The sequence below is a fragment of the Xyrauchen texanus genome, chromosome 2 (assembly GCF_025860055.1).
Source record: "Xyrauchen texanus isolate HMW12.3.18 chromosome 2, RBS_HiC_50CHRs, whole genome shotgun sequence".
Classification (NCBI taxonomy): Eukaryota; Metazoa; Chordata; class Actinopteri; order Cypriniformes; family Catostomidae; genus Xyrauchen; species Xyrauchen texanus.
The window spans coordinates 1,727,441-1,754,940 of record NC_068277.1 but is presented as its reverse complement, the minus strand read 5'-3'; the positions used below and the strand labels follow the sequence as shown (position 1 = coordinate 1,754,940).

Genomic DNA, 27,500 nt, shown 5'->3' with positions numbered 1-27,500 from the left:
TTAAACCTGCTCTGGGAATCTGTTTCCTGTCTGAAGCGGTTGTTCTTATGACTGTTTAACGGCTGCGATGAGACACATCAGAACATCTCAGCATTTCCTCTATGCTGCCAGGAAAGGATGTCTTCTCTGCAACGTTGGATGAGTTTCTGGGAGGATTTGGAAATTGGCTGGAGAATGAAGTAACAGACGTACATATTCAAGTCAAGACATTTTTTATTTGTATAACGCCTTTCAACAACACACATACACAGAGCCCCAGTGAGCAGCTGAAGGCGACTGTGGCGAAGAACACAGAACTCCATCAGATGTTGATTAATGCAGAAAAATAATCTTGGGAGAAACCAAAATAATGTAGAAAACCTGAAGATTCAGCAAAGTGGAAAAAGCACCCTAAACCCGAAATAGATGCATTTAATCCACGCAGGCAAATGAGTCTCCACTGTCATCAGAAATGACCTGCGCAATACTCACATATTACATTAGAGGCTTTTTACATCGTGTTTAACGGTGTGCTGTTGTGCACATTAGTGGACATTGTGTTTAAAGACGTGCTGTTGTGCATATTAGTGGACATTGTGTTTAACTGTGTGCTGTTGTGCACATTAGTGGACATTGTGTTTAACGTTGTGCTGTTGTGCATATTAGTGGACATTGTGTTTAACGGTGTGCTGTTGTGCACATTAGTGGACATTGTGTTTAACGGTGTGCTGTTGTGCACATTAGTGGACATTGTGTTTAAAGGTGTGCTGTTGTGCACATTAGTGGACATTGTGTTTAACGGTGTGATGTTGTGCACATTAGTGGACATTGTGTTTAAAGGTGTGCTGTTGTGCACATTAGTGGACATTGTGTTTAACGGTGTGCTGTTGTGCACATTAGTGGACACTGTGTTTAAAGGTGTGCTGTTGTGCACATTAGTGGACATTGGGTTTAACGGTGTGCTGATGTGCACATTAGTGGACATTGTGTTTAACTGTGTGCTGTTGTGCACATTAGTGGACATTGTGTTTAAAGGTGTGCTGTTGTGCACATTAGTGGACATTGTGTTTAAAGGTGTGCTGTTGTGCACATTAGTGGACATTGTGTTTAACAGTGTGCTGTTGTGCACATTAGTGGACATTGTGTTTAAAGGTGTGCTGTTGTGCACATTAGTGGACATTGTGTTTAAAGGTGTGCTGTTGTCCACATTAGTGAACACTGTGTTTAACGGTGTGCTGTTTGCACATTAGTGGACATTGCGTTTAACGTTGTGCTGATGTGCACATTAGTGGACATTGTGTTTAACGGTGTGCTGTTGTGCACATTAGTGGACATTGTGTTTAACGGTGTGCTGTTGTGCACATTAGTGGACATTGTGTTTAACGGTGTGCTGTTGTGCACATAAGTGGACGTTGTGTTTAACGGTGTGCTGTTGTGCACTTTAGTGTACATTGTGTTTAACGGTGTGCTGTTGTGCACTTTAGTGTACATTGTGTTTAACGGTGTGCTGTTGTGCACATTAGTGCACGTTGTGTTTAACGGTGTGCTGTTGTGCATGTTAGTGTACATTGTGTTTAACGTGTGCTGTTGTGCACATAAGTGGACATTGTGTTTAACGGTGTGCTGATGTGCACATTAGTGGACATTGTGTTTAATGGTGTGCTGTTGTGCACATTAGTGGACATTGTGTTTAACGGTGTGCTGTTGTGCACATTAGTGGACATTGTCTTTAACTGTGTGCTGTTGTTTAGCTTAAACAAATTTAGCTTAAAACAAGATACAAAAAATATATTAATAAATAGCTAAAATAAAAAAAAGTCTGCCAATGTATCTTGTATCTTGTTTTAAGAATGTTTCTTGTTTACTGGAAAACAGTAAGAAACAGTAAATTATTTAGTTTTGCAGTGTAATCTAAGGTGTAAATGTAAAACCAAAATGTTATATCATGGAAACAGTAATTATATATCACGTTAAAATTATCCAACTAAATCTGTCCTTACTTTCTGCAGAAGAAAAAAAACTTTTGTTTTTAACTTTTGTCAGCCGGCATATTTCTACAGTTGTATGGCATATACAGTCATACTGCCCAGCTTTATCTTGAACGCACTGTCACTTCAAATTAAAGCTTTTGCCAAAGTAATACATGAATGTAAAGGACATGAAAAATTTACATTTACATTCTATGCTTTACCCCACTACAACCACATTTTTGTCAGCTTTACATAATTTCCACAATCAAAAAAACACCAGAGCATCCTGACAGATTAATGAAACCAGAGGTCTGATGTTTCCTGAAATGCACATTTCTCTGAGCTCGGTGTAAACGTGTCACTTCCCCTTTAACGGCCATTTACCAGCAGACAGAAGCGCGCTTTAAAGCCTTTTATTAGTTGTGTGTTGAGTATGGTAAAAAGAGTCAGGAGGGTTACTTTTGAAATGTATTCCACTACAGATTACAGAGTACATGTTGTAAAATGTAATTTGTAACATATTCCGTTAGATTACTTATTGTCAGTAATGTAATCTAAATACTTTGGATTACTTCTTCAGCACTGGTAGATCCTTGAATAAGTGAATAACTATATAAAAAAATATGTTCCCTGAAAAAGCCTAAATATCGTGTAGCTTCTCAAATAAATATATTTGACAGATTTATTCGATATTTGACAGAAAATCAATACAAATGTTTTTAAAGTACATCTTTGCACTAATATCAAATGTCTAACTAGAGAGAGAAAAAAGATCGAATGTGGATTTTCCTGATCAAATTAATTAGAAAATATAATCACACCTGGTAACAGGTGTATGTAAGGGCTATAAATAGCAATTTAGCTCGGCTAAACTGTTCACATGGCAATTTACACAAGGTTAACTATTTGTACAGCTTCAAACTTCAAACCCCCACAGACTGTGTACAACCAATGTATGTGAATTCTGTACATACAATGAGGCTTTCTATACGATGATAAAGGCTACATTGAATTTCTCATATAAAAATTATTTATTCTTGTAAAATACCCTAAACACATAAACACATTGATAAAGCATCTATCCTGTGATTGTGTTGTTATTGGATTCATTCATTTCATCTGTTAAAGTGTTTCTGTTTTCTGTTAACCTGCAGCAACATCCTGAATCTCCTCGATTAACAGGAAGTTCCTCAATGACATCATATCCACCTTTTCACTCAAAACATTGTGAGAGCGCCCTCTGTCTGCTCGTATGAGTGTAACACATCATAAGAAAGTGTTTCACCGCTGTTCAAACGCTCCGGATCACATCATTTATACAGATTCATACTTTCCAAGTAGCCGATTCAAAATTCAGAAACTAAATTCATAATGGTATCAGTAAGCTACACAAACATACACTCTATGCCATGTTCGGTGTACGTGCAGATTAAAACAGTTTAAACCACCCTTATGTGGTCGTGATGGTTTTAAACACCAGTTTAGACCAGCAACCCGCTTTAGACTTGTTTAAACTTTGTTTTCAGCATTGCGTCCTTCCTGTTTTGGTGCCAGACTGAATTTGAGTCTTTATATCCTCCTGAGAGATATTCTGTCCTTCATTCACATGACAAACACTATCCTTCAACAACTGCTCCACTCTCCATCTGTTTTTTCATCATTTCATTCCTCTGAGCCTCCTCAACACGTGTCTTTATCAACAGCTGTCTGTCTACCGCAGTAAGTTGGCATTGACACTGTGTAAAAGCGTGTAAATTAGCAGCGATAGCACCTGTTTCATATCACCAAAACACACTAAACTTACTGAAACAAACCAGAAAAATAAAAGTGGCAGAGAGCTGAAGAGAGAAGAGTAATCTGAGAGAGAGAGAGAGAGAGAGAGAGAGAGAGAGAGAGAGAGAGAGAGATTTTTAGGAATGAACCCTGCTAGGCTATTCAATAAAAGTTGACACTTTGGCTGTTCACGGTCATTTTTGACCGGAAACAGTAGAGGTATAACTTTAATATTTGTTTTATTTAACATTTAGAAAATGATAAAATTTTGTATTCCCTGAAGTACTAACAATAAGTCGTGCACTTCTATTTGTAATTTTATTCTGTTTAGATCTTATTTACCTATACATTTCGAAATTTCACGAGGATATATACTACTTGTGATATGTCGGCAATAAAGATACCGGTCGATATGTCTGGATGTTTTGCTGCCCCTTTAAATACAGTTCACAAAAACAAACATTCCGAACAAACGTTTCCGCTTATTTCAACTACGTCAGAGCGTCCACAAATCTTCAATAGCGTTGTCGGCAGGGCAGCCAGAGCAAATTTTGACACTCTCGCTGCCTCTGGTCTGAACGCACGGTAAGGGGATGTGATGTATATATGATTATGTTAAGCCATATATGGAAAGTTACATGGGGTTGCGGGTTGACGCAGGTGAGGTCAAACAAACCTTTTTGACTGTGAGCGGGAGCGTTAGCGAGTTGCCATGAATGGAAATGATGTTCCAAGTGCAAATTTAGACATGGATTTATGCAATACCTGTTTTTGTCTATATTACCATATTAAGTTGTGAAAGAAATGGACAATAAATGGATTGGCATATCCAACTTTATCTCCCAGGGTATGGACATTTTTGGGGCATTAATTAATGATTTTTTCCCTCCCCCTTTCTCGCCAATTTGGCATGCCCAATTCCCAAAGCTCTACGTCCTCGTGATGGCGTAGTGACTCGCCTCAATCTGGGTGGCAGAGGATGAATCTCAGTTGCCTCCGCGTCTGAGAACGTCAATCCGCACATCACGTGACTTGTTTAGTGCGTTACTGTGGAGACGTGGAGCAAGTGGAGGCTTCAAGCTATTCTCCACATCATCCACACAAAACGCACCACGCACCCCATCGAGAGCGAGAACCACATTATAGCGACCATGAGGAGGTTACCCCATAGCTACCGGGCCAATGTGGTTGCATAGGAGACCTGACTGGAGTCACTCAGCACGCCCTGGATTCTAACTCACGACTCCAGGTGTGATAGTCAGCGCCAAAACTCGCTGAGATACCCAGAGCCCCAGAACCCAGCACTTCATTTTTAAGTTATCTATTCAAGGCAACAAAAATGGGTTATAAATCGATTTACCTTGCGTCACTACATTTAGTCAAATAAGTTTGACTGTGGTTGGAACTAGTTTTGTATTCTTTAGGGCTTTAAATCAACATCTACGTGTTGAATCAGATCAAATTGGACTCGATTGTGGATTTAATGGGACAGCTCAATTACTGAAAGCTGCACAAGAGGAGCAGTGCACAAGAACGCCAAGGCATCTTTAGCCACGGACTGCACAAGCTCTGGACATTGAGGTGTGAGTAGCGCCACTATTAGTTTAAGCTACTAGTGAACTTGAGCTACCAATAAACTGGAACCTGATTCCATTAAAAAGACACACTGTGCGCACACTGTTTCAAAAGAGCTTAAAAATAAAGGTGGTATTGGTTAAAAGTGTGTTTGTGTTGCTTATATTCATTGGTGAAAAGTGCATCATGTTCATGAATGCATTATTTGACAATGCTTATTAAGTTGGTGTATGTGAACAGTATGTGATGCAAAACGAGCAGATAGTATTTCGTTAAGGTTAAAAATGGCAGATGAAAGTCAGTTCTGAATTGAATGAGCCTGACGTGGCTCAAGTGCAAAATACAAAGGTTGATGACTACAACACAAAAACGGTTTACTGCAAAATGGTTACCGGTAAAACTCAATATGTTACAACAACAAAGAAAGTCTAAGTTTAACAAAGCATCTTTCTTAAAAAGATCATTCATTATTTCATGATAAGCAGAGAATATGAAACGGAGGTTAAAAGCACGTTTGAAAAAGTCAACATCCAGAGCAAAGAGGCAAGGGAAGCACACAAGTCTTTGATTGTTTTATTGCCCGATGAAGAGAGCGGAAACATGAAACATGATGCAAAGCCAAAATACTCTGTATTATGGAGTTTTCCACTGTTGTCAATAAGTGGCTGGAACAACATCAGGAGGAAAATTATTGTACTGACTGGGAAATTAGCCCCAACGATAGTATTTCCAACACTGAAACTTGAGTGTGCAATCATCCTTCAAGCCACAAAGGTAGCCGACACAGTATGTCCCGCTCTAGTAGATCCAAGTTATCTGTGCAACTTGTGCACATTCAAGTGGAGGCGGAAGAGCTGCTCTTGTACCTCGTGTAGACGGAAAAACATGACAAGATGCTCAAAATGGTTAACAATTGCACAGAGAAAATGCAGAGCTGTTAATGAATGTGTGGAGGAAAAACAACCAGCAAATGAGATTGCATGTATTTTCTTGAGAGGTACACTAGAGGGCGCCCAAGAGACATTGTCCGCAGCTTTATGATTATGACACTGAACATGCTGAACATCCAACCAGCCAATCCAAGGAGTAACTCTGCAACTAGTCTGTTTTGTTCTCAAAGTCATTCTCTGGAATAATGTACACAGTTTGAGAAGAAGCAGAGGGAAAAGGTCAACTTTGGTTGCCTACACATTGGACACAGGAGTACGGAGTGTAAAAGGCACTTGACTTGCAAAATATGCCACCAAAAGCATTCCAGTGCTCTTCACATTCATTTCAAAGAGAAAGTTGATAAGGTTGTCAACACAAACAATAATCACAATGGGGAACCGACAGTAAACAACACACTTATATCCACATAGTCATGTGGTCATACAGGGGCCAGGAGTAGTCCAAGTAAAGTCTACAATGAGCATCAAAATCATTCAGACTTATGCATTTTTAGATAAGGCCGTACCTCTACTTTCTGTTCAGAGAGTTTGATGAGAAAGTTAAACCTGAATGAAAGACAAAAATCTGTTAACTTACCATGAGTCCAAAATCAACAGTCTCAAGCAATGTTGTAAATAATTGAGAGATTTCAAGCCTCACCGGTAAGGACATTCATGGCCCAGCCAACATATCATGAAAGAGTACCTGGATAAGTCGCCATATCTTGATGTTGTTCACATTCAAGCAGAAGTGGACTAGAGATTGGTACCAATGCCGCTAAGTTACTTGAGCCCTGGAACATGGTGAATAGTCATGGAGATGGACCCTATGACGTTCATACCCTATCAGGTTGGGTTAGAAATGGTTCTCTTGGCAGTTGTCAAAATAAACACCATACTACTACGGTGAAAAGGATCACTGTAGAAACACTGGAATTGCTATTTGGAAAAGAAATATCAGCATGATTTTGATGAAAACAAAAAAATGTCTGAGGACAAGGAATAAATATCCAGAGAGGATGCAAAGTTAACGAAAATCATGGAGGAATCTGTGAGCTGTGCAATCTGTGAAAGATGGACATTAAAGTTTGAAACTGCCTTTCAAGAGCAAGGATGTTACAGTGTCAAACAGTGCCTCCTTGGAATAAGGAAATTTAATTCCAGCAAGAATACACAGATTTTCTCAATGATATTTTCTCTTGCAGGTGATTGGCTGGCTGATGAGTGCATTGGAACACCGTCGCTCAGGTTTCCCATTCTTCTTAAGTCTACTTCAGCAGAGCAGTCCTTCCTGGGGTCCATCCAACACACATCACTCCGTGTCCGTGGTCTGTTTCGTTCAAGCAAAAACCATCCATTTATTACCGCCTTTTCTATAATGTGTGTTGTTAAATAAAATGCTTCTATTTTATTAATTAAACTCGTCCCCTCTTCTTATTTGTTTGCAAATCCTTGGGTTTGTAAAAATGGGGGCTCTTCTTAAACATTCGGTCATTTGAGTTTTTGAAATGTGTTTGGCATACGACTCCCTTACTCCTCACTTAAGGAGGAGGAGGAGTGTTGCAGGAGAGTCATTATTGCATTTGGTAACTTTGGAAAATCAACATTTACCTGGAGTGGCGCACCAGGTGACGATGATCTATGAATTTGTATTAGTAGATATTTTGGGGACATTTACCTGGAGTGGCAACAGGTAATGTTTTAATATTTTGCTTTTGAAATTGAATTCAGAAATTGTTCTTACTATTCCTGTATCATCACAGCTGTATCAGAGGTTTGTTGTTGTGGGCCCTGTGATTATCTTCTCTGTTAGGAATAAGTGGCATGCCCTACATTGGGTGTGTCGAGTTTTTGTTGCAGTTTGTTGTTTTTGAACAGAAGCTGTGTCTCGGGAGAATGCCCGACGTTTTGAAGGAATCGTCGATATAATTGGTTGTTCTCTTCTGCTTACGGGAGACAGTGCATAAGTACCTGCCACTGTATGCTCAAAGATTTGGGTCTACTTAGATTGATTTGTGTATTAGACAGGTTGGGGAAGTTCTAATCTATGGGGCATGTTTTTCTCTGTGTTTTTACAGCGGTGAAGGTAAGGATTTGTTTATAAGGTAATGATTTTTTTTATGGCATTGTTAATTGAGGTACGTTTATCTAACAATGGCTTCTTAAAAAGACAAGCTTTTACAATCTCCCTCTGTTAGTTTGTAAAATGTATTGTCGAAAGATCAATTGTTGGATGTTGTGACGCATTATGGCATTGGTCTTACCATGAGAGATAAATGCTTGAAAAAGAATATTCAAACAATTTTGAGATCAGCTCTCGTGCATAAGGGAGTTGTAAAGGTATTAATGGGAAAGGAGGAGGCGAGAAACGGCTTGACAATATAAATTATAGTTTAATATAAAACTGAACCAAAAAGACAAACACACACAGGTGTCAGACAGCTGTCCATAAATCTCTCTCTCTCGCACTGCAGCTTCCAGTCAGCCTTTATCCTTCTAGATGGCTAATTAACCTGATGAACCGGGTGTGCGGAATCATGACCTGGCCCCTCCCTCCACCCTGCCACATTCCTCCCTCGTTCTCTCAGGCTGGGGAGGCACGGTATGAAGTGCATTCCACCCCCCTCTTTCCCTAGGGAGGGGCGGGGATTCTGCCCCGTCTGCCGGCAGGTCATCCCCGTCTACCTGGATGAGGGAGGGGACAAGAGGAGGGAAACAAAAAAAAGTGTGGCACCTACACACCATAACGGCAATCGTGCCAAATTAACAAAACATTTTAAAGAAGAGAGGGCAGCACGGAGTGGCAGTGGGAGAGAGGAGAGAGAGAGAGAGAGAGAGAGAGAGAGAGAAAAGGACACCTACTCGCCGGTTCTCCGATATGCTGTAGCTTGGTCCTCGGCCACTCCTCCACCCTCTAATGGATAACAGCAGCGCCACCCCGGATGGATCGGAGGCAGTCCTCCGGCCCCTGACGGACGGAATGCCCCGGCACGTTTTGGTGGACGGTAGGGGTCTCCCCCACCAAGGGCAGCGGTAACCACTCCAGACGGTTGATTGGGAGCCCCTCCTCCCCTCGAGGTCGGCAGCCGTTCCTCCGCTTCCAGGCGGCCGGCTCCTCCGTCCTCCGGCGGATGGCCGCGGCTGCTCCTTTGGGGTGGATAGTAGTGCCGAGATCTCCACTACAGCGCATCTCTTCCTTCCCGGGTTTTGGCACCAGTGTAAAGGGGTTAAAGGGAAAGGAGGAGGCGAGAACCGGCTTGATAAAACAAATAATATTTAATAAAGAACTTAACCAAAAATACAAACACACACACACACAGGTGTCGGACAGCTGTCCGTAACTCTCTCTCTGTCGTTCTGCCATCTTCAGTTGCCCTTTATCCCTCTCGAAGGCTAATTAACCTGATTATGGGCCGGGTGTGCGGAATAATGACCCGGCCCCGCCCGATTTAGCTGAACTTTCAGATCCGGCAGTTTTCCATCTTCCGCTATAACGCTGAATATTGAGCAGCAAAAAGTGTTGGCCCTTCTTCAGCTGGAACACCAGACAGAGATGGATCAATTAAGATTAGATCAAGGGGACAATATTTGCTCAACAAGGATTAGAAAAGAGAAAACTGGATCTCCAACAACAGCGGATGGGTCTAATTAAAGAAGGTAAGATGAAAGCCTTTACTGAGTGTTAAAAGTCTTTTAACACCCAGATTGAAGAAACTATTAAAAAAATGAAATCGGTAGAAAATGTCAGAACAGTGCAGGAGGTTTACACATCTCTTATCTTAACTGATTGGATTTTAGATCTCAGTAACATGCACTGAGGACACTGCAGCTTCACTTCATTTCTTTCTTCTTCAGGAAGGATGGAGGAGACAGCCATAAACGTTCCACTCAGTTGTCATCATGTGATGTCTGCTAGACAGTCAAACACATCCTCTCATTCATTCAATTTCTTTTCCACCTGTTCTCTGATTCATTATCTCTCAGATAAGTCCACATGTTGACCTGAAGGGTAAATGTCATATGTTTAGCTCTGAATTTGATCATATTTCTGAAGCACATCTGCTTACTTATTTTCAAATTCAGCAGAACTTCAGCGGCAGCACTGATATTTTCGTCATTACAGCGGAAACAACATACAATTCTCCATCATTTTTGGGTATACAGATAATTGTAAGACATCATTAGAGACTATAAAGGGTCTACTTTTATTTGTGTACACTCACAATAACAACAAAATCGTGTGCTTTTGTAAAATAAAGAAAATAAAAAGGGTGAGCTTTCAGCAGTCTCTGTTCACGAGCATATTTCTGAAACAAGTCATAAAAATGATCTGAAACTCTGCTAATACTTATCACACAAACATGAAACATATGTTTAAAGAAAGCTTAAAATGTCTACTTTTGAATAAAACAATTCAAATTTAAAACAAATATTCTCCTGCAATGTAATCTGTACGAAACAAAGCGATGTACAGTTTTTACTGGTTCACCTAATTATATCTAATGTGATCAAACCCACCAGCAGAGCGCGCCATTCATACGCTAATGTGCTGAGACGTACAATGCAAATGTACAAGCCCCCGACAGTGAGGTTTGATGTAAACAATTCATTCATTTTTCTGTGTGTTTGTAACGATACACAGGCGATGAAACTCCTGAATATAAAGGAAGATTTAACATTTTCCTCAGAAGAAGAGCGATACACCGATGAACGTTTGTATTTTGAAGAGAGACTTGATCCAGCCGAGGATACAATTTCAGACGAGTAAGTCATTTAGTTTTCATTAGTTGACCTGCTATTTTATATAAACATGTTCATATTTTACTAGTGGGACTGTTTCCAGACAGGATTCAGAGTATTGACATTTGAAATATGTCCTAATAAGCAAGTTTTAGTTACATTTAAATGTTGTTTTGTCTGAAGCGTGTATTTAAATTGAATGCTGTATGATATAAATATAATATTTAATATGATATAAAAATAATATGAATGTTTAGATTATGTTTTAACTAGTGTTTATGCTGTCTCATTATCATCAACAAAGCTTGTGCTTGCAAATATGTGTTCAGATTAAATGAGTAAAATGCACTTTAAATATGCCCATATTAGAAAATCAGCATATTATAATGATTTCTGAAGGATCATGTGACACTGAAGACTGCAGTAATGATGCTGAAAATTCAGCTTTGATCACAAATAACATTTTACAATATATTCAAATAGAAAACTGTTCTTTTAAATTCACTAAAAGAGTTCACACAATGTTTTTACTGTATTTTGGATCAGATAAATCCAGTCTTGTTGAGCAGAAGAGACTTCTTTTAACAGTAGTGTAGGTCTAAAGTAAAGACCTAAAAGTCTTTATGTAATGAAAATGTATAATCAGATTTATATATTTTAACTTAAAACTTGATTTGGATCATTAAGTCTCCTCACATTCATTCTCTATCCCTCATTGATAGGCCCAGGGGAGGGGTCTTTTGTCTCTTCAGGTGTAAATTACAATCAATATTCAAGATAGTTCACGCCTCCTCGCATATGACCTTTCAACACTAAAAGTGTAATATAAAAGTTAAATTACTATATTGTTTTGTATGAATGAGTGATCAGGTGGTTTTCACATCATTTTGTAGCAAAAACTCTAGAGCTACAAGATCCAGTTCTCAAAAGTCTTGTGGACAAATGTTTAGTATGTGTTATATGACCTTATTTCAGTGACTTAAAACGTTCAAAAACCATGCATAAACATTATTTTCTCAAAAATACAAACATGTTCACACATACAGTGTTATCAGACTTTAGCCATTCATATGTTTTTAAGTAACTGAAAAAAGCACAAAACACTCCTGGGCCCAAAACACCCTCAGACCCCAGAGGGTTAAATCAATTAGTCCTACATTGTCTGAATGATTCACCAGTTAGTCCAGGATAACAGATTATTAATTTTACATTTACATTTATGCATTTGGCAGATGCTTTTATCCAAAGTGACTTACAGTGCACTTATTACAGGGACAATCCCCCCGGAGCAACCTGGAGTTAAGTGCCTTACTCAAGGACACAATGGTGGTGGCTGTGGGGATCAAACCAGCAACCTTCTGAGTACCAATGTATTATACAGTGCACTTATTACAGGGACAATCCCCCCGGAGCAACCTGGAGTTAAGTGCCTTACTCAAGGACACAATGGTGGTGACTGTGGGGATCGAACCAGCAACCTTCTGATTACCAGTTATGTGCTTTAACCCACTACACCACCACCACACAATATTTTTGTTGCTGTTGTTGTTGTTAACATAGAGGGATAGTTCATCCAAAAATGTCTTTTGTGAACACAAAATGCAATGTTAGGCAGAAAGAATTTAACAAAGACGCATGTGAAAATGAATGATAACTGAGGCTAACATTCTGGCTAACATCTTTTCTTGTGTGTGTGTTCTGCAGAAGAAAGTCATACAGGTTTGGAACAACATGAGGGTGAGAAATAATTGACAATATTATCATTGTATTTTTTGGGGTGAACTGTCATTTTAAGAGTTTCATGAAATTTTTTTTAACATATTTATGTTTTAACACTTCACAAGTGTCATCCACACAACACATCTTTTTGTTTTATCTCCTTAAAAGCAATACTTAAAAAATAATGAGATTATTGTTTATGTCACACATTAGAAATGCGTATTTATACATGAATATGTCTTCCTTTATATTTCAGGAGGGGGTCCCTCACAAGGGGATTGTTTGAAAACAGCTGGACTGAAGAGTCTTAAGTAGCCCTGTATATTTAGCGTCTGCCTGACCCCGATCAGATGCGATTCTTAAGGGCTGTTACAGAGGACACGCTCTTGTGTTCAAAAACTGTGTGAAGGTGCTCAACAGAATGGAACAGAATGCAGGACTCTGGTGATAAGTTTTGAGCTAGTTGAGCTATTTTTAATTTAACATGGCATTATGAAAAAGCAACAATTATTGAGCAAAATTCTGAAAAACACAACATGTATAACACTGATTGATTGCAATAACGAGCAGTGCTTTAACAGAGTAACTGACAGATTTTCAATAAATATATAGCCTAAATACTAAACAACATAATTGCAATGCCTACATCTTAAACATGCTATCAACATGCTAGCAATACCTAACAACATAATAGCAAAGCCTAGCAATTTCCAAATGCCTGAAGGTACCACGTTCATCTGTACAAACAACAGTACACAATTATAAACACCATGTGACCATGTGTCAGGAAGGAGACACATTCTGTCTCCTAGAGATGAACGTAGTTTGTGTGAAAAGTGCAAATCAATCCCAGAACAACAGCAAAGGACCTTGTGAAGATGCTGGAGGAAACAGGTGGACGAGTATCTAGATCCACAGCAAAACCAGTCCTATATGGACATCACCTGAAAGGTGCTCAGCAAGGAAGAAGCCGCTGCTCCAAAACCACCATAAACAAGCCAGAATACAGTTTGCAAGTGCACATGGGGACAAAGATCTGACTTTTTGGAGAAATGTCCTCTGGTCTGATGAAACAAAATTGAACTGTTTGGCCATAATGACCATCATTATGTTAGGAGGGAAAAGGGTGAGACTTGCAAGCCGAAGAACACCATCCCAACCGTGAATCATGGGGGTGCTGCAGGAGGGACTGGTGCACTTCACAAAATAGATCTTGAGATACATCTCAAGGCCTGACCTCAATCCGATTTGTGGACAATTTGTTGGCAGAACAAAAAAAGCATGTGCGATTAAGGAGGACTACAAACCTGACTCAGTTACAGCAGTTCTGTTTGGAGGAATGGGACAAAATTCCAGCAACTTATTGTGAGAAGCTTGTGGAAGGATCCCCAAAACATTTGACCCAAGTTAAACAATTTAAAGGCAATGCCACCAAATACTAACAAAGTGAATGTAAACTTCTGACCCACTGGGAATGTGATGAAATATATAAAAGCTGAAATAAATAATTCTCTCTACTATTATTCTGACATTTCACATACTTAAAATAAAGTCGTGATCCAAACTGATCAAAGACAGGGAATATTTGTTACAATTAAAAGTCAGGAATTTTGAAAACTGAGTTTAAATGTATTTGGCTAAAGTGTATGTAAACTTCTGACTTAAACTGTGCATGCTAAACATGGTATCAACACCGAGAAACATGCTAGCAAAGACTAGAAACATGATATCATTGCCTAACTACATTCTGATTCTGATTCTAAAACATGCTAGTAATGCTTAACTACATGCTAGCGATGCCTAGCAACACCTAGCAATATGCTAGCAATGCAAAACAACACCATAACAACTTCTTAACCATACTGTAGCAATAAGATGTAACACCCTAGCAACTGTATACCAACACTCATAACTCAGCAACAGGATATTGTAGAAACATGGGGTGGGCTCATTTTACATGGGCCATAATGTAACCTTTTTTTAGAGAAATATCGTAGAGACATGGGGGTGGGTTCTATTCTGCAACATACTAGAATCTGTCTGTCTCTCTGTCTGTCTGTCTATATATCTATTTGCTGTTTGTCTTACTGTAATGTCTTTATAAGCATTAAACATGTAAAGCTAGTTTAATGTTTAATTAACTGGATCTTAGATAGCTGTAGTGGCAGTGCTTTAAAGATGATTCTTACCCTAAACTTCTAACCCATAATCTTACCCTAACTATAAACCAAATCCTACCCCAACCCTTACCCTAAAAAATAAACATAAAGCCCTAAACCTAACTCAACCCCAAACCTTACCCTAAACCTAACTCTACCCCAACCCTTACCTTAAAAAATAAACATAAAGCCCTAAACCTAACTTAACCCCAAACCTTACCCTAAACCCCTAAACATAACTCTACCCCAACCTTTACCCTTAACCTATACCCCTAAATCTAACCCGACCCCAGCCCTTACACTAAACCCCTTACCCTTAATCTTAACCCTAACTCTAATTCCTAATCCTACCCCAACTTTTATCCTAAATCCATAACCCCTTAACCTTAACCCTAAACCTACCCGTACCTCAACCTCAGTGGCAGCAAATTTGAATCTTGTGATAATTTTGCAGAACAACATGTAGTTGATAAATACAATAAAAACAATGTGTTATATGTATCTTAAGGATAGTACATAGTAGTAAAATAAACCTATATAAAGTGGGACCATTTTTGTAATTTATTATTTAATGCTGTTTGGGAGGGGGGAGGAAAATATGATAAATTTGTTAACCTCAGTGATCAAGTCAATTGTTGGATAACTAGTCAACTTCTCCTTTGTTGCTTGATTTTCTTACCTTTGAGGTCCAGGTTCCGTGCACCATTAGAGTGCTGCGTCACGGTGCGCGAGTCGATCTTTAGCATGTGCACATTATTGGTGTCCCGGGAAACCACCACGTTATGCCACTGATTGTCGTTCAGCGGCTTGTCGGAGTTGCCCTTCATAAGTGATGGCCCATTACCCAAGTCAAACACGTAGTGGACATATCTGAAAACACATTTAAAAACATACACAAAATCACATCCTGTTCAAATATGTAAAAGAACAGTGTGAACATACTGATAAACATCTCCTTTAGTGTTCAAGTCATACAGGTTTGGAACAACATGAGGGTGAAGATGTCCATCCACAACATTCAACTGCATTTTTTTCTATGTAGGCAGCTCAATAGGTTTGGAAAAGGGGCGTGCCAACAACTGTGTATACTTTTATTTCTACTATGGAGTAACACCTGAGACAAAGTTGATACTTTAATGAAACATCTATGAAAGAGAAACTGTATTCGCTTCGGTATGACGTACCCTTTCACGAGTTCCACTACGATGAAGTCGCTACCATCGCCGCTGTTGAAGAGCAACAGACCATCGGTTGAGGTGGTTTTAAACTGGAAGAACAGATGCATGGAGGCATACGCCTGTAGCGTTGCCAGCGCTAGGTAACTGCCTTTATTTCGAAAGGTCACAGGGTCTGCGATGATGTGGCGCATGCCGAAGCGGGCATTGAGCTCGCAGTACGAGATATCGCCGTTCTTGCACTGGTCCAGATACGGCACGCCGTTGAGCGTCAAACCCTGCAGGTGACCGATGAAGTTGGACGGGACAACAGAGATGAAGCGGCGCTCGGTCATGATGCCCGTCTCGATGTTGTGGAACTCTAGTCGAGTGTGATCACCCGTCATCTGACCTGCGGCGAGACATACATTCAAACAATTAAATTTTTTCTAAAACTGATAGACAGTCCAGTTCTTGGTGGATCTCATGAAAACTTGTCTGGTCACATTTCACACAAAAATGATCATTATAATCTTATTACAGTAATACAGTTTGTTCCTTACTGCATCATTATAAACATAATTTAATATAATGCATTTTGAATTTAAATCAGCATGAAGACAAACAAATGCAATAAATAAATAAATGCTTGTTAGTTTAAAAAAGGAAAGACAATAAAAAAGGAAGACAATATGTCCAAGAATTTAAAATCCTCTGACTCTGGAGATATTAAAAGACACTTATTTGCTCACGCACGTGAGCTGAGGAGTTTGTTTTGTGTAGTCACACTCCTTTGGGAGTTTAAAGCTGATGATCAGGGCTTTTTTATAGGACTTGAAGGAATGTTGAAAACCGCTGGCTTGGTGTATGACTGTGTGTGTGAATGGGTGAATGAGTCACAGTGTAAAGCGCTTTGAATACCATAAAGGTTAAAATGGCGCTATGTAAGTGCAGACCATTTACCATATAATATTGGGAGGAGACTTTAATCTTTTGATGGATTCAGTGCTTGATCATAGTGAAGCAAAAGTGTGTAAGCCCCCTAGAGCAACATTGACGCTTCACAGGATGTGTAAAAAATCCTGGTCTTACAGATATTTGGAGACTTTTGAACCCATCTGGCAGGGACTATACATTTTTTTCATCAGTCAATAAGATTTATTCTAGAATAGATTTTTTTTTAAATATATATCTAAGTCCCTCATTTCATCTGTTGTTGATTGCTCAATTGGAAACATTTTAGTCTCAGATCATGCCCTGGTGAATTTAGAGGTGTTGCGTTAAGATGGCGGCGCGGTGCCACGCAGCGGCCGCTCCGGATCCAAAATGGTGCTATTTTTGTTAAATAACCCGACTTTTGCCGCACATGGACATCGGAGCAACCAGTGTTCGTGTACCATCGCCAGGCACTGCTCAAATATAGGATTTGTACAACAACCAAGTTGCATGATGACCTGCTGGAGGCGCTATGCAAACTCGTCTTGCTGCGGAGACAAGGCCTCCAGTCCTCGGCGTCGCCTGATGCCGGTGGACGGGGGAGAGGAAGTTGTAAGCGGTGTGCGAGGAAGCGGAAGCGCAGCAAGAGGGCGGGGGTTCTCCCCAAAAACAAACCCTAGCCGGCCGGCTCTCCCGTCTATCCTGCTCTCAAATGTTTGCTCCCTGGACAATAAACTGGACTACATCCGATTCCAGCAGGCTACGCAACGTGAGTTTAGAGACTGCTGCGTCTTTGTTTTCACGGAGAGGTGGCTCAACGACAGAGTTCCGGATGCTGCCATTCAGCTAGACGGGCTCGTCTCATGTCGTGCCGACAGAAATGCAGCTCTGTGTGGTAAGACAATCGGTGGTGGCTTGTGTGTTTACATCAACACAGAATGGTGCAAGAACTCTATGCTAGTCTCTAGTTACTGCTCATCGCTGGTGGAGCTTGTGACTGTTATATTTAGACCTTTTTATTTACCATGGGAATTCACCACTGTTATCATAACCGGAGTTTACATTCCCCCCAGCGCTAACACTAAGGAAGCGCTCTGTGAACTGTATGGGGCTAAGAGCGAACTACAGAACGCTCACCCTGACGGACCGTTTATTGCTCTTCAAGACTGTTTTGAGTGTACTGACTGGCAAATGTTCAGGAAGGCTGCAAAATATGGTGACTCTACCAACTTGGAATACACAGCATCAGTGACCAGCTACATCAGCAAGTGAATTGATGATGTCACATTCTCCAAGACCATCACCACACGCTCCAACCAGAAGCCATGGATGACTGCGGAGGTGCACGTGCTGCTGAGGACCCAAGACTCCGGCTTCAGAGCAGGCGACAAGGCAGCCCTAAGAACTGCGAGGGCCAAACTGTCCCAGGCCATCAGAGAGGCAAAGCGCGCACATGCCCAGAGAATCCACAGTCACTTCCAGGACAGCGGCGACACGCGGCGCAGGACAACATCAGTTGCCTGTGACAAAGATGCCTCCCTTCCAGAGGCGCTGAACGACTTCTACGCTCAGTTTGAAGTGCAGAACAACGTGGTGGCGAGGAAGAACACAACCTCTTCTCCCAACGACCAGGTGCTCTGTCTTACCATGGCTGATGTGAGGAAAACTCTATGTAGAGTCAACCCACGGAAGGCTGCTGGACCAGACAACATTCCTGGCAGAGTGCTCAGAGGATGTGCAGACCAGCTGGCAGATGTTCTTACCGACATCTTCAACATCTCTCTGAGCAGCGCCGTCGTTCCAACGTGCTTCAAGGCCACCACCATCGTCCCCATGCCAAAGAAGTCTTCAGTGTCCTGCCTCAACAACTATCGTCCCATCGCACTCACTGGATCACTTCATCATCATAAAGTGCTTCGAGAAGCTCGTCATGAGGCACATTAAGACCCAGCTGCCCCCCTCACTAGACCCACTGCAGTTTGCGTATCGTCCAAACCGTTCAACAGACGATGCCATCGCCACTACCCTCCATCTGGCCCTCACCCACCTAGATAAAAATGACTCATACATTCGAATGCTGTTCATAGACTTCAGCTCAGCATTCAACACAATCATTCCCCATCACCTGATTGGAAAGCTGAACCTGCTGGGCCTGGACACCTCCCTCTGCAACTGGATCCTGGACTTCCTGACTGGGAGACCTCAGTCAGTCCGGATCGGGAACAGCATCTCCACCACCACACTGAGCACTGGGGCCCCCCAGGGCTGTGTGTTCAGTCCACTGCTGTTCACTCTGCTGACTCACAACTGTGCAGCAATGCACAGCTCGAACCACATCATCAAGTTCACCGATGACACGACCGTGGTGGTCTCATCAGCAAGAACGACGAGTCAGCATACAGAGAGGAGGTGCAGCAGATAACGGACTGGTGTAGAGCCAACAAAACTGAATGTCGACAAAACTAAAGAGATGGTTGTTGACTTTAGGAGAGCACAGAGTGACCACTCTCTGCTGAACATCGACGGCTCCTCTGTGGAGATCATCAAGAGCACCAAATTCCTTGGTTTTCACCTGGCGGAGAACCTCACCTGGTCCCTCAACACCAGCTCTATCACCAAGAAAGCCCAACAGCGTCTCTACTTTCTTCGAAGGCTGAGGAAAGCACATCTCCCAACCCCCATCCTCACTACATTCTATAGAGGGACTATTGAGAGCATCCTGAGCAGCTGCATCACTGCCTGGTTTGGGACTTGCACCATTTCGGACCACAAAGCCCTGCAGAGGATAGTGAGGACAGCTGAGAAGATCATCGGGGGTCTCTCTTCCCTCCATCAAAGACATTTACAAAAAACACTGCATCTACAAAGCAACCAGCATTGTGGACAACCCCACACACCCCTCACACAAACTCTTTACCCTCCTGCCGTCTGGCAAGAGGTACCGAAGCATTCGGGCCTTCACGGCCAGACTGTGTAACAGCTTCTTCCCCCAAGCCATCAGACTCCTCAATACTCACAGGCTGGTTTGGCAGACATACATATGTCCTGATTTGCACTTTAATTTTGTCAACTTATAACTGGCTGCTACCTCAATAACTGCTATGTACATAGAACACTATCTCATAGTATGTTATGTTTACATTTGGCATTTTTAGAAACTGTCATCTTTTGCACTACTGTGTACTGGTCGGTGCTGCACTATCTCGTACTGTGTCTATTGTCCTGTTAATGTTTAGTAATTTATTGTACTGTCCCGTACTTTTTGCACACGTTTGCACGTGCACTTTATATAGGTATGTTATTTAGTCTGTGTAGTCTCATGTGGTTCTGGGTTTGTCCTATGTTGTTTTATGTAGCAGATGGTCCTGGAGTTATGTTGTCTTGTTTCGCTGTGTACTGTACTAACTGTATATGGTTGAAACGACAATAAAAACCATTTGACTTGACTTGTTACCACATACGGAGAAAAATTAATTTTCTCTTTTGCAAAATCCTGAATTCCAACAAATACTAAAGGCTGAAATCAATGTCTATATGGAGACCAACTGGTCCTCAGTATCCTCTGTTGGTATGGCTTGGGAGAGACTTAAGGCGGTTCTTAGGGGCCGGATCATACAGTATGCTTTATTCACCAAAAAAATCCAAAGCACGAAAACAAATTTGTCTGATTTAGTTAGTTAATTTTGACCCCTTAATAAAAAGGTTTCGAGCAATGTGGACAGGTGGGCTTCATTACATTTATCTATGATTGGGAAGGTTAATGTTATTAAAATTAATTGTATTCCAAAATTTAACTACCTGCTACAATCTCTCCCTGTAGATGTCCCCCTCTCTTATTTCAAGCAATTTGATAGCATAGCGAAGTCCTTCATTTAGAATGGTACCCAGTTTACATTTCAATAAATTACATAGGCCAATTGAGAAAGGTGGGCTAGGCTTACCCAAAAATGTGTTTTATTATTATGTATTCGGTCTCAGACATTTGGCTCATTGGTCGGTTCCACCTGAGAGAGCCCCTCCATGGTTTTGTATTGAACAGGTAGTTCATGCCCCTAATTGGAGAAGTTAAGTTACGCCCCGCTATCTTGCATTTGCACTCGCTATGGACAAAAGTGTCCACAGTGTTTAATTTGGACATTTATTTAAATTTTGCCTCAAGCAAATGGCTGAACCCAAAATTATATATTAATAAGTCCCCTTTCTGCTGGTCAGAGTGGATTGTGAAGGGGTTACTACACTCAGTGACCTATATGAGAGTGGAGTGTTCAGATCCTTTGAAAATTTGGTTCAGCATTTTGGGATTCCCAGATCTCAGTTCTTTAGGTATTTACAGCTGCGCCACCAGATCTGTACTATTTTTAGTAGCACACACCCCCTAAAGCGGCAGATACTCTGGGAGAGGTGATTACTGCTTTTGGAAAAGGTCATGAGGCATCAGTGTATTACTCACTATTAATTCAGATTCTGGGGGACAGAGCTTTAACTTCTATCTAGAGATTATGGGAGAAAGATTTAAACTTGGTATTGGAGGAAGGAGTGTGGGCAGGGATTCTAAAAAAGGTCAAGTCTGTATCTAGAGACACAAGGGTGCCCCTTATGCAATTGAAGATTTTACATCGATTCTATTGGACCCCCTCTAGATTATATAGGCTTGGTCTTAAAGACACACCCACCTGCTGTTGATGCCAATCAGAGGATGGAGACACAACCCATGTCTTTTGGTGGTGTGTTAAGATCCAAGAATTTTGGTTGAATGATCAGAGCTTTATGTGTGACGTATTGGGACTCGGGTTTCATTTAGCATTTTGGGGTGATGGGGCGGTCATCAGTGTTGAGAATAGACACATAAAGAGTTTAGTCGTAACCAGTGTCATGATCGCCAGACAGATGGGGATGGAGGTCGGCTGGAGCACCTAATTTCAGGAGTGGTGTTTGGAGATGAAGAGGGTGGGGGCTTTTGAAGAAGGGTCAATTAGAAGACTGGGGAAATTGGAGGGGTAATAGTGGAGGTTAATTGTTGTTTCTGTGAATAAATGTTTAATATGTGAACAAAAACAAAATTGTTAATCAGAAAAAAATGAAACTGACAGTAAAAAATATGATTTAAACAACTTTCCAGCTCAGAAAACACACACATTTTAACAGAATAATTAATATAAGTGTGTAATGCAGTTCAATGGAAAGGAGGAGGTGAGAACCGGCTTGACAATTTAAATAATATTTTTAATAAAGAACTAAAACCAAAAGACACAAACCACAAATAGGACAGACAGCTGCCCGTAAAATGCTCTCTCTCTGTTGCACCACCGTCCACAGTCTGCCTTTATCCCTCTCTGAGGCTTATAAGGGGCCGGGTGTGTAAAATCAAGACCCGGCCCCACCCTTCGCCCTGTCACAAAGTGCTATTGTCATGAATCCCACCTTTCACCACCAGAGGGCTCCATCACCTGGGGATTGACTTAAACTCTCTGCACTCCATTTCCCATAATCCCTGTACCTGTCAATGATTACCTGTTTCAAATTTACATTTACACATTTGGCAGACGCTTTTATCCAAAGCGACTTACAGTGCACTTATTACCGGAACAATCCCCCCGGAGCAACCTGGAGTTAAGTGCCTTACTTAAGGACACAATGGTGGTGGCTGTGGGGATCGAACCAGCGACCTTCTGTTTAACAGTTATGTGCTTTAGCACACTACGCCACCACCACTCCCAATTCACTCTTGTTTTGCCCTGGCTGACATTTCTGAGCGTTCTCTGTGTTTATTGCATTACCTGTGTATGATCCTGGACTGGTCACCCTGTTTTGACCCATTGCTGCCTGCCTACTATTACTACCTTTTTACCTGGATATAACCTGTGATTGTCTGCAGCCTGCCCTGACCTCTTGCCTGTTTATTGTCTACCTCTCTGGGTTACCTCTGATATGGTGATTGACCCCTGGTTGTCTGTATAACTAAGTTTATTGTTTTTAAAAGCTGCATATGGATCTCAACTCCGCTGACTCATCATTACTGAAGACTTTGCCACAAACTGATCCAGCAGCTTTTCTGCAACACCACCAACAGCTTGATTGACTCACATCGTTAATGGAGGAGCTTGTTAAGACTTTGCAAAGCCTCCTCTTACCAACAACAAACCCATCAGCCTCTTCATCTATTCCAGTGACTAACCCGGCCTCACCTAGCACATTCACCACTAACCCATGCCTAGCCTTTCCTGAGAAATTCAATGGGTCACCAACTAAATGTAGGCGATTTCTGCTCCAATGATCTCGGTTTGTTAATCAACAACCCACACTATACCCCACTGATGAGAGCTGCATTTCCTTTGTTTGTTCACTGCTTACCAGTAAGGCATTGGTCTGGATTGCAGCGGTGTGGAACGGCGATAGTACAAAATTTTCTTGGTTCAGTTACTTCCTCCAATGATTTTGTGCTGCGTTTGAACATCCAGTAAGTGGCAAAGATGCCGGAGGTCAACTGTCTACTCTTCATCAAGGTCATCCATCCTATGTCACAGCTAAGCCTGAGTCTGCTCCATGCCATATCTCAGCCTCGCTTCAGCCTGCTCCATGCCATGCTTCTGTTTCCAAGTCTCTGCCAGTGTCCACGACTACAGAGGTAGTTTCCAAGTCTCTGCCAGAGTTCATGACCGCATAGGTCATTCCTGAGACTATGTCCATGCCTATGACCTCAGAGGTCGTTCCCAAGTCTCTGCCTATGCCCACGACCACAGAGGTCATTCCCGAGTCTCAGTCCATGCCCACAACCACAAAGGTTGCTCCTGAGACTCTGTCCATGCCCATAACCACAGAGGTTGTTCCCGAGTCTCAGTCCATGCCCACAACCACAGAGGTTACTCCTGAGACTCTGTCAATGTTCATGACAACTGAGGTCATTTTCCAGTCATCCTGGACTCTTAGCCTTGAGCCTGCCACAGCTCTGCCTACAACTTTGCCCCTCAAGCCTGCAATGGCTCCAAATTCCATAGTACCACTCCTCAAACTTCCAATGGCACTGCCTTCTATGGCTTTAGCCTTCTGATCCAGTCCCTACCCTGAGATGGCCTCCTGGATCTCCTGGCCAACTGCCTAATCTGCTCTGGTCTTCTGGGTGTCCTGGATGTCCAACTGATCTACTCTAGTCTTCTGGGTCTCCTGGACATCTGCCCGATCTTTTCTGGTCTTCTGCATCTCCAGAAGAGTACTCCATCAATCTGGGGATTGACTTTATCTCTCTGGACTCCATTTCCCATAATCCCCGTACCTCTCAATGATTACCTGTCCACCTGTTTCCAATCCACTCAGCTATTTAAGACTCACACTCTCTCATTGCGAAGTCTTGTTTTGCCCTGGCTGACATTTCTGGTTTTGGTTTACCTGGATATAACCTGTAATTGTCTGCCGCCTGCCCTGACCTCTTGCTTGTTTATTGTCTACCTCCCTGGATTACCTTGGATATTACTGTTGCTGGTGATTGACCCATGCCTTTATTACTACATTTATTGTTATTAAACGCTGTATAAGGATCTCAACTCCGCTGACTCATCATTACATCTATTATAAAATTATAAGGTTCTTCAGAAATTATACATTTCTGCCTTTGAACGTTCCAAACATTTGCCCCAATCACTTCCATTGTAAGTGCCTCACTGTTTTTACAGATTTTTGCTTTTAAACTAGTTAAGATAATATTAATGGAGTAGGGTGGATTAAGCTGTTATATTTTTTATGTTATACCTTCTACAGTGATGTTGTCCACAGACAGTTGCAGGTTTCTTCCACGTCGGATCACTTTCACCGAGTGCCACTCGTTATCATTCAGTTTCTGACCAGCAGTTAAAATCTCTGGACCTTTACCTGTAGCGGGAGATAGAGAGAGTTACACACACAAACACATTCACTACACACAAAGTCACACATATGGAACATGACGCTCACACTGAGGAGATATCAACACACACACACACACACACACACACACACACACACACACACACGTTGTGTTTCCATGTTTTATGGGGACTTTCCATAGATATAATGGGTTTTATACTGTACAAACTTTATATTCTATCCCCTAAACCTAACCCTACCCCTAAACCTAACCCTCACAGAAAACTTTCTGCATTTTTACATTTTCAAAAAACATAATTTAGTATGATTTATAAGCTGTTTTCCTCATGGGGACCGTCAAAATGTCCCCACAAGGTCAAAAATTTCGGGTTTTACTATCCTTATGGGGACATTTGGTCCCCACAAAGTGATAAATATACGCTCACACATACACACACACACACACACACACAAACACACATCTCAGTGGTAACACGCTCAACAAGTCATGTGATGAGATGCGTGGATTGACTGTATCAGATGCAGAGGCAACTAAAATTCGTCCTCCGCCACCTGGATTGAGTCACTACGCCAACACTAGGACATAGAGTGCATTGGGAATTGGGCATTCCAAATTAGGGCGAAAGAGGGGAGAAAATCAATAAATAAATTAATAAATAACTATGTGGCTAATGTTATTCTGTCCGTGTTTTCTGCAGACTCTTCGTGGTATATTCAGACTCCGATCATTGACTTATTGAAAATGAATTCACATCTAGTGTTGTTAAGGCTGAATCACCACGCTGCCAAATCAGGGTGTGAATTCATTTCAATTTAAATGAGTTGTCCGGCCGTCATCTTTGTCTAAAGTTTTTAACAGAAATGTATTGTGGTTAACACAACAGCAATGTTGGAATGGAAAAATGGTATTTTATACTATCAATACTTAAACTGTTTTGTGGAGCAAAGCAGAGACGACAGCAGATGAGCAGAGAAAGTATGTGACAGGGATTCGTTTATGACTGTTAACTGTTGACAGTATTTCACAATATGGAGCTGCCTGCAGTGACAAAATGATTCAAATTTGTGTATTTGTCTCCTGATCGTCTCCATGTTTTTATTCATGTAACAAAAACCATCATTAACAAATCATTTAGGTATTTTATTATTTTACATGACTGGAAAACTGCATTACAAAATTCCAGGTTTTCCAGGAATCATGGGAAACCTAATATCTGGCGTAGAAGCAATTCATGAAAGATGATCAGTAACCTTAAATTCAGTCTGAAAGATTCATTCTGTCTATCAATCATCTAGTGTAACTGTCTGTCTGTCTGTCTGTCTATCTATCATCTACTGTACCTGTCTGTCTGTCTGCCTATCAATCAATACTGTAACTGTCTGTCTGTCTATCAATCAGTACTGTACCTGTCTGTCAGTCTGTCTGTCTGTCTGTCTGTCTATCAATCATCTACTGTACCTGTCTGTCTGTCTGTCTGTCTGTCGATCAATCAATACTGTAACTGTCTGTCTGTCTATCAATCAGTACTGTACCTGTCTGTCTGTCTGTCTGTTGTGTTGCAGTGAAAATGCATGTTACATAAATATGAAATAAATGTAAATAATTCAGGAATCAGAGCAGTTTTTTAAGCGTCTGAGTGTAAAATAAGATGAAGATGTAAGTGAACATCAACAGACATGTCTTTCTCTATAACTCAGCATACAGCAATCGGAATAATCTGCCATGTTTACATTAAGTGTGCCGGTTCAAAGCTCTTACATGAGCCTCAGACAGATGTTTATACAGGATTATTCACAGATGCATTGATGTTCATGAGCTGCAGGATTACATACTGTATTTACCCTGCTGGAAAATAAATGCTATAACCAGCTTTAGTTGATTTGCTGGTTTCAGGTGGGCCTGATTTTCTGACCGTCTAAACCAGTTAAACACCAGCTTGACCGGGATGGCAGACCAGCTAGTCCAGCTTAAACCATCGAAGCAGTTTAGGCGGATTTATGCTGTTTGTTGTTTGTTTGTTTTCCTCAGCAGGGAGCTACTTTCATATTAATGTATATACGGATATCCCCACCTATATATCTATATATCTGTTTACCTACAGTACCTGTCTGTCTGCTGACCAACCTACAGTACCTGTCTGTCTGCTGACCAACCTACAGCACCTGTCTGTCTGCTGACCAACCTACAGCACCTGTCTGTCTGCTGACTAACCTACAGCACCTGTCTGTCTGCTGACCAACTTACATCACCTGTCTGTCTGCTGACCAACCTACATCACCTGTCTGTCTGCTGACAACCTACAACACCTGTCTGTCTGCTCACCAACCTACAATACCTGTCTGTCTGCTGACAAACCTACTGTACCTGTCTGTCTGCTGAACAACCTACAGTACCTGTCTGTCTGCTGACCAACCTACAGTACCTGTCTGTCTGCTGACCAACCTACAGCACCTGTCTGTCTGCTGACCAACCTACAGCACCTGTCTGTCTGCTGACTAACCTACAGCACCTGTCTGTCTGCTGACCAACTTACATCACCTGTCTGTCTGCTGACCAACCTACATCACCTGTCTGTCTGCTGACAACCTACAACACCTGTCTGTCTGCTCACCAACCTACAATACCTGTCTGTCTGCTGACAAACCTACTGTACCTGTCTGTCTGCTGAACAACCTACAGTACCTGTCTGTCTGCTGACCAACCTACAG

The 27,500-nt window shown here is 41.4% G+C and overlaps 2 protein-coding genes across 8 annotated transcripts in view; one reads left to right on the top strand and one right to left on the bottom strand.

Moving 5' to 3' along the window:
• nrxn2b (neurexin 2b) overlaps positions 1-27,500 on the bottom strand; it is a 786,445-nt gene that overhangs the window by 249,687 nt on the left and 509,258 nt on the right. For all 7 annotated transcript variants that reach the window (XM_052140149.1, XM_052140185.1, XM_052140162.1 and 4 more), the window contains 3 exons: positions 24,678-24,797; positions 16,029-16,410; positions 15,524-15,714 (listed from right to left, as the gene is read on the bottom strand). In XM_052140149.1, coding sequence (XP_051996109.1) covers positions 15,524-15,714; positions 16,029-16,410; positions 24,678-24,797 — 693 coding nt within the window. The remainder of the gene's footprint in view (positions 1-15,523; positions 15,715-16,028; positions 16,411-24,677; positions 24,798-27,500) is intronic.
• LOC127653517 (mitogen-activated protein kinase kinase kinase 11) overlaps positions 1-27,500 on the top strand; it is a 359,883-nt gene that overhangs the window by 309,859 nt on the left and 22,524 nt on the right. The gene's annotated exons all lie outside the window — the stretch shown is intronic.